The sequence below is a fragment of the Mastigoproctus giganteus genome, unplaced genomic scaffold (genome assembly GCF_048544385.1).
Source record: "Mastigoproctus giganteus isolate SK-2022 unplaced genomic scaffold, ASM4854438v1 scaffold_15, whole genome shotgun sequence".
In the NCBI taxonomy this organism is placed as follows: domain Eukaryota; kingdom Metazoa; phylum Arthropoda; class Arachnida; order Uropygi; family Thelyphonidae; genus Mastigoproctus; species Mastigoproctus giganteus.
In genome coordinates this window covers 997,061-1,016,208 of record NW_028328292.1, presented here as the reverse complement: position 1 = coordinate 1,016,208, position 19,148 = coordinate 997,061, and the positions used below count along the sequence as shown (strand labels likewise).

General features: G+C 36.3%; 1 protein-coding gene across 1 annotated transcript in view; it reads right to left on the bottom strand.

Annotated features, from left to right (window-relative positions):
• Window positions 1-19,148, bottom strand: part of LOC150074899 (transcription activator GLI3-like) — a 331,720-nt gene that overhangs the window by 86,555 nt on the left and 226,017 nt on the right. The window contains exons 6-8 of the mRNA XM_090389398.1: window positions 14,606-14,791; window positions 8,800-8,999; window positions 2,824-3,072 (exon numbers count right to left, since the gene is read on the bottom strand). Of these exons, the coding sequence (XP_090245524.1) occupies window positions 2,824-3,072; window positions 8,800-8,999; window positions 14,606-14,791 (635 nt within the window). The remainder of the gene's footprint in view (window positions 1-2,823; window positions 3,073-8,799; window positions 9,000-14,605; window positions 14,792-19,148) is intronic.

Below are 19,148 nucleotides of genomic sequence, written 5' to 3'. Positions count from 1 at the left end.
TATATGCTCCTGTGGTCCAGAAATCATATGCTGATTTCATCAGATGAAAAAACTACGATATGATGCTAACCAAGAATCATTTTGAAGAGGACTGCACTATCCTTACTATGAAATATGACAGTATAAGTCTGATAATGTGCGCCTGCTTTTTTTCATGGAAAAATAATTTATTGAAAACATCTCACAGGAAAAGCAATATTATTACATCCATAAGACCATTCACCCAACAAATGATGAAGTTTTATAGTACAGGATCTTGATCTTACATCTTTCAATAGAATGACACCTCTCCCAAAAAACTCTTATGTGTGATGCTGGTTTGGAGAGAATCATTTAACAATAATGATGGACTGGCATGCACAAAATTCAAAATTCTTACATCTTTCAATAGAATGACACCTCTCCCAAAAAACTCTTATGTGTGATGCTGGTTTGGAGAGACTCATTTAACAATAATGATGGACTGGCATGCACAAAATTCAAATCTGAGCTCAAAAGAATGACTGAATGAATATTAAAATTTAATATTCAGTGAACATCTATACCTTGGTATTGTTTTGTACCAGTATATACAAATGAAAACTCCTTCATCTAATCTCCCTGTGTCTGCTAAACACCCTTTCACTCTTCTTTTTCAAATGCAGACCAGTGTGTCAAGTTGGGTAACTTTTTTTTGAGACAACTAACTTTATCTTAAAAATTTTGATTAAAAAACATATGAAAATAAAACAAGAAAAAAAAATATTAGTAAGAGAGAAGAAACAATCACTTTTACTTCAGCTTGTTTTTTTTCTTCCCTTACTAACATTATATATATTTCAAAACATATATAATGAAATTTGGACTTTCCAAGTAATGTAAATTTTGCTTGGCAGGAGATTCAGACCACACACACACACGCACACACGCACGCGCGCATGTGTGTGTGCAAGCACATGGAAAGGCGGGCCAGTTCCTGAAGGTCTGTACTTGCTCACAATGACCCTGCATGCCTGTTAATATTGGAACACTCACAAATAAGCACATTTTATGCAAACGCTGTTGATTATTCCAATACTGTACAGAGCAATGCAGTAACACAGAGATATACCTGAAGATGAAGGAAGTAGAAGCATCGTTTACAGGCACATCACATGGCAATAAGCTCAGTGAATCTGAATATGAACTGGTAGTAGGATGTCATACAGAAAGAAAGTATACAACAGATTTTGGGACTTCTCAGTATTCCGAAGACTTCTATGTAGATCATTATATTTAAGTGAAAGGCAGTTGATCATGCTAAAGCCGAACATCAACCAGGGAAATGGTGTATTTTGACAGTAGTAGGATGCCAGTATACAACAGATTTTGGGACTTCTCAGTATTCCAAAGACTTCTATCTAGATCATCATATGTATGTGAAAGGCAGTTGATCATGCCAAAGCTGAACGTCAACCACGTAAATGGTGTGTTTTGACAGTAAGGGATCTCTGAACAGTTGATCCTGTGGTCCGGAAATCATGCCTAAAGTAGGCAATAAATTCTAAGAGGTTCCAGGAACAACATAGGAGCAGTTATTGTTCTTATTTGATGATGAGAATGCACTAACAGAGGTTCCACAGAAAAGTGCTGAAAGTTAATGAACACAGAGGCAGGCCGTCCCGAGGGTGCAAGGGGTGCACTGCACCTGGGTGCCAATGTTCAAGGGGTGCCTGAAAACCTGAAACTTATATGCATATATGAAGAAAATTTTAAAGGGGAGTGCCAGATTTCAATTGGCACCTGGGCACCACATACCCTAGGAATGCCCCTGGAACAATATTTGAAATGGTATCGTCCTCAGAGTAACTTTCCTTCAGAGAAATGGGAAAAATTCTATGTAGCAATAAATCTCATTATATGCTCCTGTGGTCCAGAAATCATATGCTGATTTCATCAGATGAAAAAACTACGATATGATGCTAACCAAGAATCATTTTGAAGAGGACTGCACTATCCTTACTATGAAATATGACAGTATAAGTCTGATAATGTGCGCCTGCTTTTTTTCATGGAAAAATAATTTATTGAAAACATCTCACAGGAAAAGCAATATTATTACATCCATAAGACCATTCACCCAACAAATGATGAAGTTTTATAGTACAGGATCTTGATCTTACATCTTTCAATAGAATGACACCTCTCCCAAAAAACTCTTATGTGTGATGCTGGTTTGGAGAGAATCATTTAACAATAATGATGGACTGGCATGCACAAAATTCAAAATTCTTACATCTTTCAATAGAATGACACCTCTCCCAAAAAACTCTTATGTGTGATGCTGGTTTGGAGAGACTCATTTAACAATAATGATGGACTGGCATGCACAAAATTCAAATCTGAGCTCAAAAGAATGACTGGAACAAAATAAAAAGATGATGGTGGTGGGGGGGGGGGGGATCAGGTCAGCATTATTTACTTAAAAACTGTTTAAAAATTGTTTTGTGGAGGAGTGAAGACACATTTCTACTGCCATGCATCATAAACTGATGAAAATTATTTCATACAGACTACATGCTGTATTACAGACAATACAAAACCCTACACCATGTTAAAATCTAATGTAACCACTATTGTCTTTTCTCATAATGTCCCAATACTTTTGATAAGCATATACTAAACTGTCCATTCTTCATAATTTGCATATAGGTAATAAACTGCCATTTTCACAAGGGCATACAAGTGTATGATATGGATTGTATTATAATATGAAGTGGTGAAAATTTCAATAGAGACTGAATTCATTGTTTAATCCACTATTAATTATTTCACAAATTATAAAAATAAATATGTTAATTATACCTTTACTAACTCTTCTTGAGTTGCGAATTCTCTGTTGCAATCTTTCCAGTGACAGTTGGTTTCTATGAAGTCTCCTGGTTCTGAAGTCTCTTTGAGATCTGAAACACCATCTCTATCTTCGTCTCCAATATATTCCCCTCCAGCAAGGTTAGATGCTTCCTTTTTAACTTCAGCTCTTTGAGATTCTTCATTATCAACAGTGCTACTAACGACATTGCTGGCTGTTTCTCTGCCATTTAATGTATCCATCTGATATTAATTGAATTTAAAAATAATAATAATTACTTTTTTTTTTTTTTTTTTTTGTTCATGCCAGAAAGAGTACAGGAATATGCTATGTAATATCACTAAAACAAAATAACAAAAAAACCCCATTTAATCCTATAAATTAATAAAAATCACATATACACTGAGTGGACAGAAATCATAGGATATCTACCTAGTAATGGGTAGGCCCACCTTTTGCCCGGATAAGGGCAGTCACACAGCAAGGCATTGAGTCCACTAGTTCACAAAAGCATTCCACAGGTATTCCCATCCATGCTTGCTGCACCGCTGTCCATAATTCCGTCACATTCCTGGGTGGATGATCCAAAGCTGGAACGGACCTCTCCACAGCTCCTTGGGGATGCTGTGAAACGGACCTCTCCACAGGGTTCATGTACTGCGAACAGGGAGGCCATTCCATGGTGGTAAAATCTGCAGAATGCTCTTCGAACCATGTTCTAGTCACCACAGCTCTGTGGGGAGGTACATTGTCCTGCTGGAAGAGTCCACTGCCCTGTGGGTGCATGATGATCATGAAGGGATGCAGATAGTCTGCAAGGATGGACATGTAACCTGGACCATTCAGAGATGCATCTAGACATACCAGAGGTCCCAACATGTGCCAGTTGAACATGCCCCAGACCATTACCGACCATCCACCTGCCTGAACAATTCCTTGTTGACATGACGGGTGCAGAGCTTCATGTGGTTTCTGCAAGATACGCACCTTCCCGTCCGCTCGAAATAATTGGAAATGGGATTCATCAGACCAGGAGACCCATCTCCAATCATCCAAGGTCCAGTGCCAATGTTCTTTCACCCAGTTGAGGCATAGAGTCTTGTGTCATGGTGTTAGCAATGGGATTCTGGTGAGTTGGCAGCTCCCATATCCTATTGCAGCTAATGATCACCTGGTGGTCTTGGTGGAGACATTTCTGGCACCTCCCTCATTGAAGTCAGTGGTGATGTCTGCTACTGTCGCTCTCCGGTTGGCTGAAACAATGCGAGACAGGCGTCGGCCGCCACATTCATTCCTCACCTTTTTCTGCCAACAGCGCTGTCCACGATGAGATGTTATTCTGGAAATGGTGTATTCTCAATACACTCTTGATAATGTCAAACAGGGACAGTGCAATTTCTGTACCACCTCCGCGATAGAGTGACCCATGCATCGGGCACCCACTATCATCCCTCTCCTCTTTCAAAGTCGGTTAATTCATAGCATTTATCCGTACCGACATCGAATTACCATCTATGTGAATGCACTGATGCAGCATACCTATATACCTGCCAAGTGGTGGGTTCATCCACTAGTGAGAGGGGTGACAGCATTGCGTTGCCCAGGAACCATGTATCCCATGAATTCTGTTCTTTCGGTGTATATTTCCTTATCATAGCTGTCAACTTTTGACTTTGAAAAGGGTAAAGATTTGACAACTGTAAACAGATGGGAACCAGATGATTTTTGGGCAAAATAGAAGTTCGTCACAAAAAAAGATGAAAAACAGATTTTTTTGAAAAAGCAGGAAAAAGTCCAAACTGCACTTGAAATTAAATTTCACTGACAAAATACAAAATTTATATTAAAACACAGCCACAGGACTGTTTACTAATAAAGTATGCTTCCAAACATTAACTCACCTAGGATTTTCTGACTGCAGATTTATGTTCGGATTATCTGTTAGACATTAAATGATGATAACTGCTTTGAGAAAGAGGCTGTTGCATACTTTGTTACTCTTCAAAAATGCTGAGTCCAAGTTTTGCTTATAACAATGATCACATAACAATGATCTTATAACAGATGTTCAGATTGAGTTGTCATAAGCATTTCCAAAGCTTTGGCAGAAAGAGAAGATCTGAATTCAATTTTCTTTTTACACCTGGTTAAATATTCTCTGACACTCAGTATTGCCACGAGGAATTATTAAAATGTCAAGAATGACTTGAGATCATCTGTTATGTTTTGTGCTTCCTTTTGCAATTGTCAGTTACCGAACCAAGGTCTACTGTACATCAAATATTTTTTCTTTCATAATAGTGTCTGGTAGGTTCTCACAATGAAACTAACAGAACTCATGCTATAAATCATCAGTTTCTTTATCTTTAAGAACACTAGAGACAGCCAGTAAGTACTGGAAACTTGTCCACAAAATAAATGATGCACTGCCAATTAATGAAATTTATGCTACTTTGGCATTTATAAGAACATCACTTTTCACAGGAAACTTGTGCACCATGTAGTTACATGCAATAATAAAGTACTTCCTCACTGAACAAAAGAACAGGATCTTCTCCTCTTGTTTTAGAATCTCCACAACCTTGGCAGTATAAATGCCTATGATTAAGTTGGAATCATCCTTTTGGTTAATTCTGCTATGGTAATCAACTTCCAAATTGGAAGTGAAAGATTTAAAAACTGTTGGTATAATAAATTTCCACATCACATTCTTCAACAAATCTATGGGTAATGACCTCAGTAAAATGTATGTGAACTATGCTAGATTGAAGGGCTGTGTTCAAATTTTTGATATGAAAACATCTTTGGTGACACCAACTAAATTTTTCGGACTGAAGTAAAATCGATTAGTAACAAAAATACAAGACAGAAAGGCTTGCATCAGTCCCAACTAGTCTCTGACCTTGAACTGGCTTATCTGCTTCCACTCTGTCTCGCTTCTCCTACCTCAGTCACTAATGTTGATTCAGTAGAGTAAGTAGCAGGCATGCGCATAACTTCAGTTCTAGCTGTTAGATTTAAATTTTAAAAATTTAAATGGCTTTGATTTTCTTTTGTCATCTACTGTCGAATTGCAAAAATACCAAATCTGATTTCAAGTGATGAAATAACAACAGAATGATCTAGAATAAACGAAATCATTTTCCACTAATACCAGCTTGTGCTATTACCATTATATTTATTCTTTTTGAGGGCACTGACTGTCTTTAAAAGTTCCAGCTGTGAATTACAAGCTCCAAAAAAGCATAAATGTTTTGCCAGTTCATTTACTTAATTGTTGTATTATATTGTACTTTATAAGTAGTGTTATAGTTATAGTTACACTCATTATTTTTATTTTTAATTTAGATAGAGATTCTGTAAGTTACTATTTAATATACGTAAAACTGTTGATTCGTTCGAATCTTGCAGCCATTGTTATAGTATAGAGTGAGCGGTAGGGAATTCAAATTTTTAATTGTAGTAAATAGGTAGCTCTAATGTAAAACTAGATAGTGTAATATGTATCACTGCATTTCGGAATCTGTTAGATAGTGTAGTATTGATAATTAATTAATTTATTTATTAATATTATTAATTTTCATTGTTAATCAACAGTATTCAATATCATGCACCACACTAAAGCAGCAAAGCAACGGGCACAAAGTAGCAGGAGTGCTGTGACTCGGGGGAGAACCGTGGAGGTCAATTCTCCAACAAATCACAGCCTAAAAAAATGTGCAACTTGTGAAATGTTTGCGAACTTTCTGGAACAGAACATGATCTTGCCAAGGAGGATCTCTGTGTGTGCTAGGTGCAGAGAGTTCTGATGGGTGCTTATGAGAGTTTCAGGAGTCGGGTAGATTCACTTGAAGGTATTAAAATGGGGGACCCATCAAGCTCTTGGCTGCCCAACTCAATGCCAGACCTCACTCCTGTGCATCAGCCAAAACAGTGGCAACCCTAAAACCAGAATGTGTTGGTCCCACAGGAGGTAACTATTGTTGGGGACTATTGGGGTAAAGGAAATGGGAAATATGTTGTGCAAAAAAGGAGAGGTGGAATAGGACCAGGGTATGTCTGCAAGGAGCAAAAGTTGATGTTGTTTTAGAGCAGATATCATCTTTTATGGGCATAAAGAGTGATATTGTTGTACACATTGACACTAATGACATGAAAAGTAGGAGATCTGTAGATTTACTTAAAAAGTACAGAACAAATTTAAAAAATAGTTGTGAGTTAGGATTAAATTTGAAAGTGTTTGCAATTCTGCCCAGGCAAGGTAGGAGGGAGTACATGATGAGAGCCTTGTCAATCTATTCGGCACAGGAGAGATTGTGCAAGGCTCATGGGATAGAATTTTTCTCAGGGTGATCTGTGCTTGTTAAAAGGAGAGACTGCTTCTACAGGAATGGAATACACTTAAATAGAAGGGATGCAAGAGTATTTTCTGATGCTATCAAGGCAGCATTAGGTGGGTCAGAAAAACTGCTAGCTTGAGGGAATTCACAGACTAAAAGATTAACAGTAGCCCCAGGCAGAAGTGCAAGTGATTCTTGCACGGTTTTATTAGAATGAACAGTGGCCTAGAGGGCAGGGTGCTGGGGTTTCAGGTACTGGTAGGAGTCATCATGAAACAAATTAATATATGGGCTGTGTTAGGATAACTAAGAATAAGAATAGGTACATGTGTACTTGCATGTGCACCAATGCTAGGAATATAGTAAATAAATTTGATGAATTTGAAGTGCTGGCCGAGACATCAAAGGATACTGTTGGGATATCAGAGACTTGGTTTGTTTTTGCTGTTTTGTTTTTGCATCCTTTAGTTAAAAGTGATTTTTGTGTTGTGCTTATTTGACATAAATTTATATAAAACTAATACAATTTCCATTAAAAAAAATGACCTTTTAGAGAGTTAAATAACTTAGTTATATAGCAAAAATTTCAATTTCTGAGGTCTTGGAATGAATTACCAAAAAAAAAGTGTTATTGGGTTCACATTACGATATTTTCACAATACCTCCATTTATTCCTACGGGATGCAAAATAATATGTTTCCATATTTTTTTCAGTTTGCACCGGCCAGGGAACACTTACGTAAAGTCAAATTTATGTAAATCAAGTATTACGTTAAGTCAAGGAGTGCCTGTACTTCTAAAACTCCTTATTCTCTTTATTTTCTCTCACCAGTAATTTCTCATATGCAAATTTTATTCAGCCTGTCCACTTCTTTGATACTATTACATAAACTTATTATATGCATCAGAACTTTTCATTTCTCTGTAACTGCACTTCCTCATACTATATTTTCTTATTGGTATTTATGCATTCATGGCATCCATGATGGCAGCTTTAAAGTTATTCAATGATTCACATTGCATATATTGGTCCTCCACATGCTACCTTTGTGATTTATAGAGACCACATAACACACACAGAAGAAAGAAAAAATTTAAAATGTAAGGGAGATAACTGTAAAATAGATGGCTGAAAAATTTTCCTTTAACCAAGTCATAATTGACTGTGGAACAAACTCCCACCTATCCTTCTGAAGGTTGGAAGTTTAACTAAATTTAAAGAAGAATTAGACAAACATCTGAAATGGGTAAGTGAATGGAATGAAGAAGGTAAAATTTGTTACACTTTGTGTGTGTGTGTGTGTGTGTGTGTGTGTGTGTGTGTGTGTGTGTGTGTGTGTGTGTGTGTGTGTGTGTGTGTGTGTGTGTGTGTGTGTGTGTGTGTGTGTGTGTGTGTGTGGCTGATCTGCATAAGCTCATTTCCTTGCCTTAAGCCAATACTAAGAATAAAAGTATAACCATGACTCTTTCATGTATAGCATCACAAACATCCAAGATATCCCCCCCCCCTCTAGATAGGGACTTGACTTACCACTCTGTGTAGTATACATTCTTTATTTAGCTATTTTTTTCTCATACTAAGTGACTAGCAAACTGTAAAGCCATTTGTTTAAAATTAAGCTAACTTACCACCGAGTCTAGTTTTGCTACACCCATAGATGTAAGGCCCATATGTACATGATTCGAAAGTAAAGGTTGTTGGCCCATGGTAGCAGTAGGAGGTAGTAATATTGGAGAACTCAGACCACCCTGCCTCATTAGGTGATGGAGCTGCTGAAAATGGGGTGGTACTGGTGGTGGAGGTACACTCAGAGCAGGACTAAGTGTTCCTAAACAGTAAAAAACAATACCAACATTTTTAGAACATATATAAGCATTATGTCAACATTTTAGATATTGGATATTGACTCATGAAAGTTTCAGATGGGAGCAAAAAAGTATAAGGATAATCTTGAGAACTCCAATTCCTATATTTTTCTTATAGTTTGTCCATTAACTTAAATTTGCATATGACATCTATTTTGCTCCTTTCTAATCTTTATAAACTTTTAATTCTCTTTCTGCAGGCATCAGCCTTAATCAACCTTAATTAAATTAAATTAAATAAACCTTAAAAAATTAAATCAACCTTAATTTATAATGTTTACAATAACTAAATGTGTAAAATGAAACAGATATAAACTTGGTCTATTCAAGTTCACTATGAAAGAGGTACAGCTTTGAGTACAACTTCATGTATGAAGCCATAGTCAAAGGCATAGCAGAGAGTGGCTGTTAAGCCTTGGATACATATGTAGTGGGAATGCAAAATTAGCTTTCAAGATCAAGCACAAACATTATACATTCAAAATTATACAACTTAAACAAACAGTTATACAAACTGTCTATAACAAAAGAAATTACAGAGAAAATTTACAAAATTATACAGATACAAAATATACAGTATAAAACTATACAAAAGAAATTATTACATATTCAAAATGGGGGGGGGGAATTAATGGTTAAAGTTAATAAATGTCCAGTCCAACAATTAATCGCCAATCAGTCCAAGAAATGAACAGGTTCAACACAATGAATTTTACAAATATTATTACTATATTGAATACCACTCATATAACACGCGAAATTAATAATATAGTTGGTGATATTTCAGGTGATATTTCAGGCATCTTACCAATATTCATCATCAGACCATGCTGCTGACAGACTCCTCTTACTGATGCTCCCAGAAACTTGATGTGCATACCTTCATACTTTCTGAGAGCATCAGCAAGAGGAGTCTGTCAGAAGCATAGTCTGATGATGGGTATCGGTAAGATGCCTGAAACGTTACCTTAACGTATGGTAGTTTAGGTGAATAGCTTAAAAAACTATATTATTAATTTCATGTGGTATATGAGTGGTATTAAATATAGTAAGAATCTTAATGGAAAACAACCATGTAATGTCTTTCCCCAACTATATTGAATTTTACAAAATAATGACATATGTTATGTCCATGAGACTTCATAACATTCAAGTTTTGATTACAATCAAATAAATATTGAAGGTGGTTAAGAGCATATTTTACCACAAAATCTAAAGAAAACAAAGATGTTATTCAAGTATAAACTTAATCACTATTTACAAATATTAACATATTTACAAAATTTCAAATTTCACAATAAAAAGAACATGGAGCAAACAGTTGAGATAAATGTTACAGTTTATACAATTTGTGCTACCTGGCTGATAGCAACAAGTAAATTTTTGGATAGATTCCTTAAAATTAAGAATTTAATAATTTGGTTGGGGGGGGGAAGCTTGGTGAAATTCTGAAAGAGTTTGGGAATTATGAATGATTTTAAGAACGTTAAGTATAAGTATCGATTGATATATATCAATAAGATTGATATATTGATATAATCAGGGTTATAATTCAGACAATACTGTCATATTTTAAGAAAGACAGAGTGTGAGAAATTCTGAAAGGACTGAAAGAAAATAGGGGAGGAAATGAAGAACAGATTCTTGATTGAGAGTAACAGGACCAGTGACAGAGAGTAACTCTAAATGAAATTCATTGTAAATAGGGAAAAAGGAGAGAATGTGTGGGTAGAATCCTCGACAGAACCGCAAAGACAAAGTTCAGAGTTGGAAAGATGGAAATAGGTAAGTTTAAAATTTAAGGAACTGTGTCCTGTCAAAAGACAGCTAGAAAACATGCTTGGAGAAAACCATTTACGAGCATTTTTATTAACAAATACAACTTCTGGAATAAATAATTTGGTAATTATACCTTTTTGGGAATCATACCAGCAAAGTTGCCAATAGTCATGAATTCTTTTTAAAATTCATTGTTTTTCTTGTTTAGGACTAGAGGACATGTCAATTTGAATTCCATTGAATTCTGCAGGGAGGCCTTTATGAATGAAGTAAGAAAATCCATGGTAAATTAAATATAAGTCTAAAGATAGTGAACCAGATAGAACTTGTAGTGCAGAGGTAAACACAGATCTACATGCCCTAACCAGTATTAGGAGGAAACTGCAGTGGATTGAACCAAGCTTGGATTGAACTGTAAGCAGTTTAGTGCATCTAAACCAGGCCACAGGAGCATAAGTGGTAATTAGTAAAAAAACAGCAGTGTATGCAAAATCTTATGGTTCAGACCCCCAGTCCAAATGGGAAATGTGAACAGTTTTGAAAGACAAATTTTCTAATTTTGTCAGATAGACGATTCAGATGAGGAAGAAAGGTAAAGCGATTATCAAGCAGTAATCCAAGGAATTTTGTGGTAGTTACAAAAGGAAGAGATTTAACATTAATTTTTATGAGAGGAAGACGTTGAAGAAAGGGTGCCTTTGAAGAGTATCATACAAGTTTTACCGTGAGAAATAGTAAGTTTGTTAAGATTGACCAATCAGAAAGTTGTTGAAGAACAGAATTCATATTTTCTTCTAATGAACGGCAAGAATTTCCATAAAAAAGAACTAAATCATCTGCATATGCAACTGATGAATAATTTGGGAAAACCTTTAGCAACCATTGGTTGAGAAGATTCCAAAACAAGGGTCCAAGAATAGACCCTTAAGGAAATCCACGCAAGACTTTCTGAGAAACTGTGTGAAAATTTGATGTAACTTTAGCAGATCTATCTGAAAAATAATTCCAAATAAGATTGTATAGGTTAGCAGGGCAGTTCAGAGTTCTAAGATGCTCGAGGGTGCTTTCCCACCAAAGAGAGTCAAAGGTGCCCTCGATGTTGATAAAAATTGCCAAAACGTATGTAGAAGAAGAAGAATCATTAATTAAATTCAGAAGAGTAACAAGAGCATCTTGAGTACCAACTCCAGAACAAAAACCATATTGATTACCAGAACAGCTGTCTGTGTCCTGAAGCAAAGCTAAGCTTCTATACAAGATCAAACATTCTAGGATCTTACCAAAATTAAGTAACAAAGTGATAGGACTGTATGACCAGGGAAGATTAGGAGACTTGCCAGGTTTCAACAGAATTCTTAAGATGGAAAATTTCCAGGAATTTGGAAAAACAGACCATTGTAGACAATTCTTATCTAAATTTAGAAAAACATTTGGACAGCAAGAATGAAGTTTTATCAAGAACTCACCTTTGATAAGATCTTTGCCAACACCGATTAGGTTTAATCCTGACAATGGCATAATTCAACAGGGATAAAAGGAACAGCAACCGAGGAAGTAAAGTAATTAAGATTAAGCAATAAAATATCTTTATGACAGTGCAAATCTAAAAGGGGATCATCAGGTAAAAAGAAGGCATCCAGAATTGAATTAACAGTATCTGTCCAAGAAGGAGATTCAGTGTCATTATTTATAATAGTAATATAGATAATAGGAGAGTGTAGTTTTTGCTAGCAATTTTGTAAACAATGTTCCAGGGAGTTTGATTACCGACACGATGAACAAATTTTTTCCAGGTGTCAAATTTGGATTTAGCAATGAGTTTGACATATTGATGATTTTTGCTAAGGTAGATTGCACAGAGTTGGTTAACATCATCAGCTGACCAAGAACATTTATTCTGCTGATAATTTTTTCAGATATGAAAAACTTCACAACGCAAGTTTGTCAATTCTCTATTCCAGCAAGGAGTAGTAACATATTTTTTAGATTTCCTATTAGTAGAGTGAGTAGCAGCTTTGAGGAGAATATTGTAAACAAGAGTAGCACAGTCAGCTGGAGGCATATTTTCAGAAACTACAGAAAAACAAGAAAATTCAGAAATCAAAACATTAAGAGAATTTTTGCCAATTAGCATTTCACAAAGAAAAACAAGAGGAGGTGAAAGTATACCAGGAAGAAAGGGAAGGAACAGGTTGAATCTGAAAGAAAATTGCACGATGATCAGAAGTCCAATCAACACAAATCCAAGAACAGATTTTGTTTAAAACAGAGGAAGAACTGAGTGTTAAATCAATATTAGACTGACCAATAGAAGAAGAAAAAGTGAAAGGTACGTCAGGTTTGTTAAGAACATTAAGTCGATGGTGCAAGATAAAATCTTCAAGAAGATGACCACAAGAGTTGGAAGAAGAACAGAACCAAGTAAAGGACTTGGCATTAAAATCACCAGCTATGATAAAATTTGCAGGACACAAGATTCTGAAAAAATGGTCGAGAAAAGAAAGAATTCTATCCAATTCATCTTGATGAGGATAATAAACTGAAAAGAAATCGATATTTTCAAAGGAACCAGAAATATATGCACAAGTTACAAAGTGGGAACTTAGACAGCCAATCAAAGTAACCTCCAAAACATCATTCAAAAACACAATAACAGAACAAGGATGTTGATGTGGAGCATATAAGACTCTTTTGGTTGTAGGAAAACCAGTAATCATTCCACACAAATAATAGGGCTCCTGAATTAGCAAAATATCAATAGATTTCTTTAAAGAGACATGCCAAAGTTCATCTGCAATGGTTTTTGATTTTTGACTATTAAGCTGAAGAACTTTAACAGAAGAATTGTATGTGTTAGGACTATAATAATGATTTGTATTTAAGGGTGTATTATTCATATTGAGTACAATTCCTTACATTTTCCAAAGCTCATATGTATTCATTACAGATGAATACATATGAGCATGAGGAGGTGAGTATACCTCCCCATATTCACAATATAAATAAACAATGTATTAACTAACACAACACCAGGAGGCCCTATCAGTTAGCTAAGGGAAAGCTATACAGTGGACATTTCAGAATATTCTACTCAAAATTTTTAAACTCATCCATCCAATGCACTGTTGAGATTTGGCATTACTGGAGAAGATCAACTCCAAAGTAATAATCTAGGCCTCTTTTATCAATGTGATATTGATGTTTCCCCATAAATTTCAAACAATTTGACGATAAATCCCTATTCCTGAAACATACTTTGTCCACAGAAATCAAATAACTTCATGAAGTTCCATCCAGGATCAAATTACCAGTCTGGCCATCAGTTTAAATTGTCAACACATACCATGTATATTAGAATATTACCATCTATGTATAATAAACTTTGAGATTGTGCCAAATTGTTAAACATACACAAAGTAATATATAATAAACTTTGAGATTGTGCCAAATTGTTAAACAGCCAATTAACCTATTTTCTGAATTAACTTATTTTCCCATAAGAGAAAAAAAAAAAAAAAAAACATTGTGCTGTGTTCATAAGTGGTGTGAGGGAGAAACCAAAAGGAAAGAGCAAATTGAGAAAGTTAGGTAAATAAATAAAAATATTACACTGCACCAGTGCCCAAACTCATGATGAACTTTTAAGGGCATCCTTTATTATTGCACAGTGGTTACACCACTGAATATGCAATAATAAAGAATACCCTTCAAAGTTCTGTATACATTGTGAAATATATTTTATTTTACATTTTCCTACCATTAAGAAATAGATAATCAGGAACAGTCTTACCTGCTGATAGATGTCCATAAGATCCACTGGCACTCGAACTGCGGGATCCATTCATGAAAGAAACTAATGAGTTTGGTGAAAATCGGATCATGGAATTAATATCAAAGGAATCCGAGTATGGAGAACTAGAAAGTGCACGCTTGCGACTGTGCCTTGTAGCTGGTCGGGGACTGGTGTGCCTAGTACCTAAGTAAGAGAATACTTGATTTTATTTACATAATCACATATTTAAGATATGAGTTGGGATTAATTATAATAATGTAATAATGATCTCAATTAACCTATTTCCCAATTTTTAGCTGTGCATCAATTAAAATCATCCATGCTGACACTACTGCATCAGCCACTAACAGATTATCCAAGACACAAACGGTTTGAAATTCTAGCCTTACATATGAATCTAAATTTTTACAACAGTACTAGTTATAAGAGTTCTGTTAGGTATTCTGTGACATCACCATGAACTTTCATGAGGAAGAGGAAAGTTATCAGATGCCCTGTCTGTTTTATTATTTTGCCATAGCACAGAGGTCCCCTGAAATAGACTTGAAGTTTATTAACTATGGCTTGTCAGGAATCTGTGGCCCACTTTCAGTGGGCCACAGATTCCACAGCAGCAACTTTCTATTAATGCTACGCTACTCCAATTTGTATAGCAGTCTCTTATGCGCAATAGTATTAAAAGCTTTCTGAACTCGAAGTATATAATATCAAAATTATTTTTTGCATCCAGTTCCTTTGTCATTGCATCACAGTACCTAATCAAGATGGTCAGAAAGGATCTCCTTAACAAACCCATGTTGTTATTGAAGTATAACTACACTCCTGTCTAGATTGGTCTTGCATTACTTCTTTAACAAGTAACTCCTCATTATTTTCCCTGGAACAGAAACTATGCTAACATGTCTGTAATTACTCATGTCATCCTTTGATCCCTCTTTGTGAATTGGGGAAATATTCACACATGTGTGGTCCATACTGACCTCCCCTGAATCCAAAGACAATCTCATAATTATGGCTGAGGCAGTGGCATAGCTACTATGTAGGCAGGCAAGGCAATTGCCTCCGGGCCTGGGCCCTTTATGGGCTCGGCATCTTTGGCTGTCTCCTGTTTTTGCAATTTTTATTAATTAAGTAGGGGCCCGAACATGTTCTTTGCCTCCGGGTCCGAAAAAGGGTAGCTACGCTACTGGGCTGAGGATTTGATTACCTCCTTTGCTGTCTCCCTTAATAAGACTGGATACATCCCAGGTGCTTTTTTTATGTTTAACTTCAACAATTTCTCTTCTGCTTTCCTCTTAGATATCAGAAAATCATTCAACTCCCTGTTAGAGCTTGTGTCTACATTCACACATTCCTCATGTGTGAATGTAGATGCAAAATAACTATTCAGCCTATCAGCAAAACTGAGCAGGTTCATCAACCATTAAAACATCAGTATCAAGTGGGCCAATGTGATTTAACCCTTCCTGTTAATATAAGTAAAGAAGTCTTTTCTTGGCTTTCTTTGCCAGAGACTTCTCGTAATCTGCCTTGCCTAACCTCCTTTGTGACTTGATTGCAGAATAGTTTATATCTTCCATAGGTTTCTGTATCACCTGTTAATTTATATGCATACCATGCATTTTTCTTCTATACCATTTGTCTCAATAGTTCATCCAACAGCCATTCAGGTCTTAGCTTTGAACAGTATTTCTTAGATGGCACAAAAAGCCTAGTAGCATCTGTGATTATTTCCCTGAATGCTTCCCATTTAGAATGTTGTTGGTAACATCATTAGTTTGTCATGCTGTACAGAATTTACAGTAATAGAAAAAGAATTCATGATGGACATATACTTCAAAAACTTTAACAATGAAATGACAATAGATGAATTTGCTGCTGAGTTCCTGCTGAAAAGGTCAACAAAAAAATAAAAGGAATGGACAGCTCAATATAATTGCAGAAATTATACCGAAAATTTGGAATGTATTGGAGGGACAACAGAGAATCTATGCTGGCTGGACCAGCCATAGATTTAGGGAACATTTCCCTATCCAAAGATATTTTAACTGCCATAAATATGGTCACACTGCCAGAGACTGCAGTCAGAAAGAACCTGTGGTCACTATGCAGTAGCTGGCCACAATTACAAAAATTGCAAAAATAAGTCTCAGCAACCAAAATCTGCTACCTGAAAGCAGCACGACTGACTGACTATGCACATAGTATCAGGGATGATAAATGCCCCTGTTATAAAAAAATGGTAAAACTTATACAATCTAGGACCAACTATGGATCGGATTGAAAACATAAATGTGAACAGGGCTCTAAATCTCATCCAACTGAATGCTCAAAGAGCAAGAGCTGTTGTAGATCAGATCAAACTCAAATTAAAAGAAAATAATATAGATATCTTGGTGCTCCAGGAGCCCTACACACATATGGGTAGGGATCAGAGATACCCAAGAGGCTATAAAATAATAGAATACACCTTAGGTGTACCTTCTACAGCAAAAATAGTTAAAAATACTGACCTCACAGTTACAAGGGTGGATCACCTCTGCTCCCCAGTGGCAGTAGGAGAGTTCTATATTATGTCTCTTTATGCAAGACCAGGTGAAGACATAAACTTAACTATAGACTACTTACAAGCAATTATAAATTTGTTACCTTTTGCAAATGTCATAGTGTGTGCTGATGTCAACTGCCAGTCAGCCCTATGGCACTGCCGTACAGAAGACAGAGCAGGCACACACAATGGCCAGATATTATCAGATTTTATAGCCACTTCACCCTTTCAAGTGATAAATCAAACTGATAACTTACCAACTTTTAGCAGTACCATGTGGGAGAGTGACATTGATGTCACTCTTGCCACCAATTCAATAGCCTATAAAATTACAGTCTGATATGTCCAGCCAGCCTGGACCACATCAGATCATAGAGCCATCACCTTCAAACTAAACAGGTAATTAAAAACAACCCAACCAATACTCCTTGTTGGATATCAAAAGGTATAACCTTAAAAAGGCAACCTGGCAGATTTTCATGGAACATTCAGCAGTTGAGCTGCAAAAACAGAAAAATGAGTGGTTTAGCATCAGGTAACTGTGGCCTGGACAAGCAAGCACTGACTATGACAAACATTTTAACAAAAACAGCAAACCTGTCTATCCCAAGGAAAAAACCGAGGAAGCAGGCAGTCCCCTGGTGGTGCCCTGAACTGACTATACTCAGGAGAAGGGTGCACCAGGTGAGGAGAAATTTTCAAGGAGCCAGAACATCTTGGCCACAAAATGAGGTGGATGCACTGAGAGATTCCTATAGAATCTCAAAGGAATCAGTATACGGCCCTCGTAAGAGACAAGAAAAAGGAATGCTGGAGGCACTTGGTGGGAACTACTGGAAACAAATAACCCTTGGGGAGTTGTCTACAAAATAGTGACTAACAAGCTGCCAAGAGGAGATATCCTAGAAACTACTGTCAAACCAAATGGAACCCCAACCAGGGCCAGATTTCCCATTAGGCACTGTAGACCAAGTACCTATGGCTACAAAATTTTTAGAGCCTATGAAGGAAGAGAAAAATTAAGAAAAAAACAACAGTTCACTGTGACTAATGAAAAACGAGCTGAGAAAACATGTGCACACTCAACTAAGAGATTCAGTTCAATACACATACGGTATCTAGTGACTGTTCTCGAAACTAGAAGAATCGAAGTGATGGTCTCTCCGTCAGTTGAGGTGGTTTATCATTTATTATAGTTGAAAAGGGGTTAAAAACATTTATCTCTCCCTCCTTTTAAGCACATTTTGGAATAAAAGTGCCTAGGGCTTACGAACACCAAAATCCAGCCCTGACCCCAACCCTGTGTTGGTCTGATTCTGTAAATAACATCCTTGACAGTATTATTCAGACTGAAACTGGGGGTCATTCTCCCACCCAACTAGACATTATAAAAGAAAATATTGAATATGGCAAAGCCAAAATTGAACCTCTGCTTACTATACAAGACTTAGAAATAGCACTATCTAAAACCAAAAACAATAAATGCCCAGGATTACCTCTTAGAGGTTGAAATTATCAAAAAATTAGTGCAAATAGCACCAGAAAAATTAATAGCACTATATAATAACTGTATGACAGAAGGTATATTCCCAAAAATATGGGAAAAAGCTGTGTTAAGATTAATTCTCAAAAACCCTGAGAAACTGCCTACTGATCCCAAATCATATAGACCAACAGCCCTACTCCCTGTACTAGGGAAAATATATGAAGGCTAATATATAGCAGATTAGCTCAATACTACACAGAAGCAGGTTTGCATTCCAACAATCAGTATGGTTTTAAGCAGGGCAACTCTACGGAGGATGCCATGCACCACCTACTCACAACAGTTAAAAACTCAGAGACAAAATATATGCTGGCAATCTCTACTGACTTTGCTGGGGCATTTGACTCACTCTGATGACCTAGTGTACTTAGGAGACTCTGCCAAGCAAATGCCCCACAAACCTCTATAAGGTAATAAACTGCTACCTTACAGACAGAAGTGTCTTG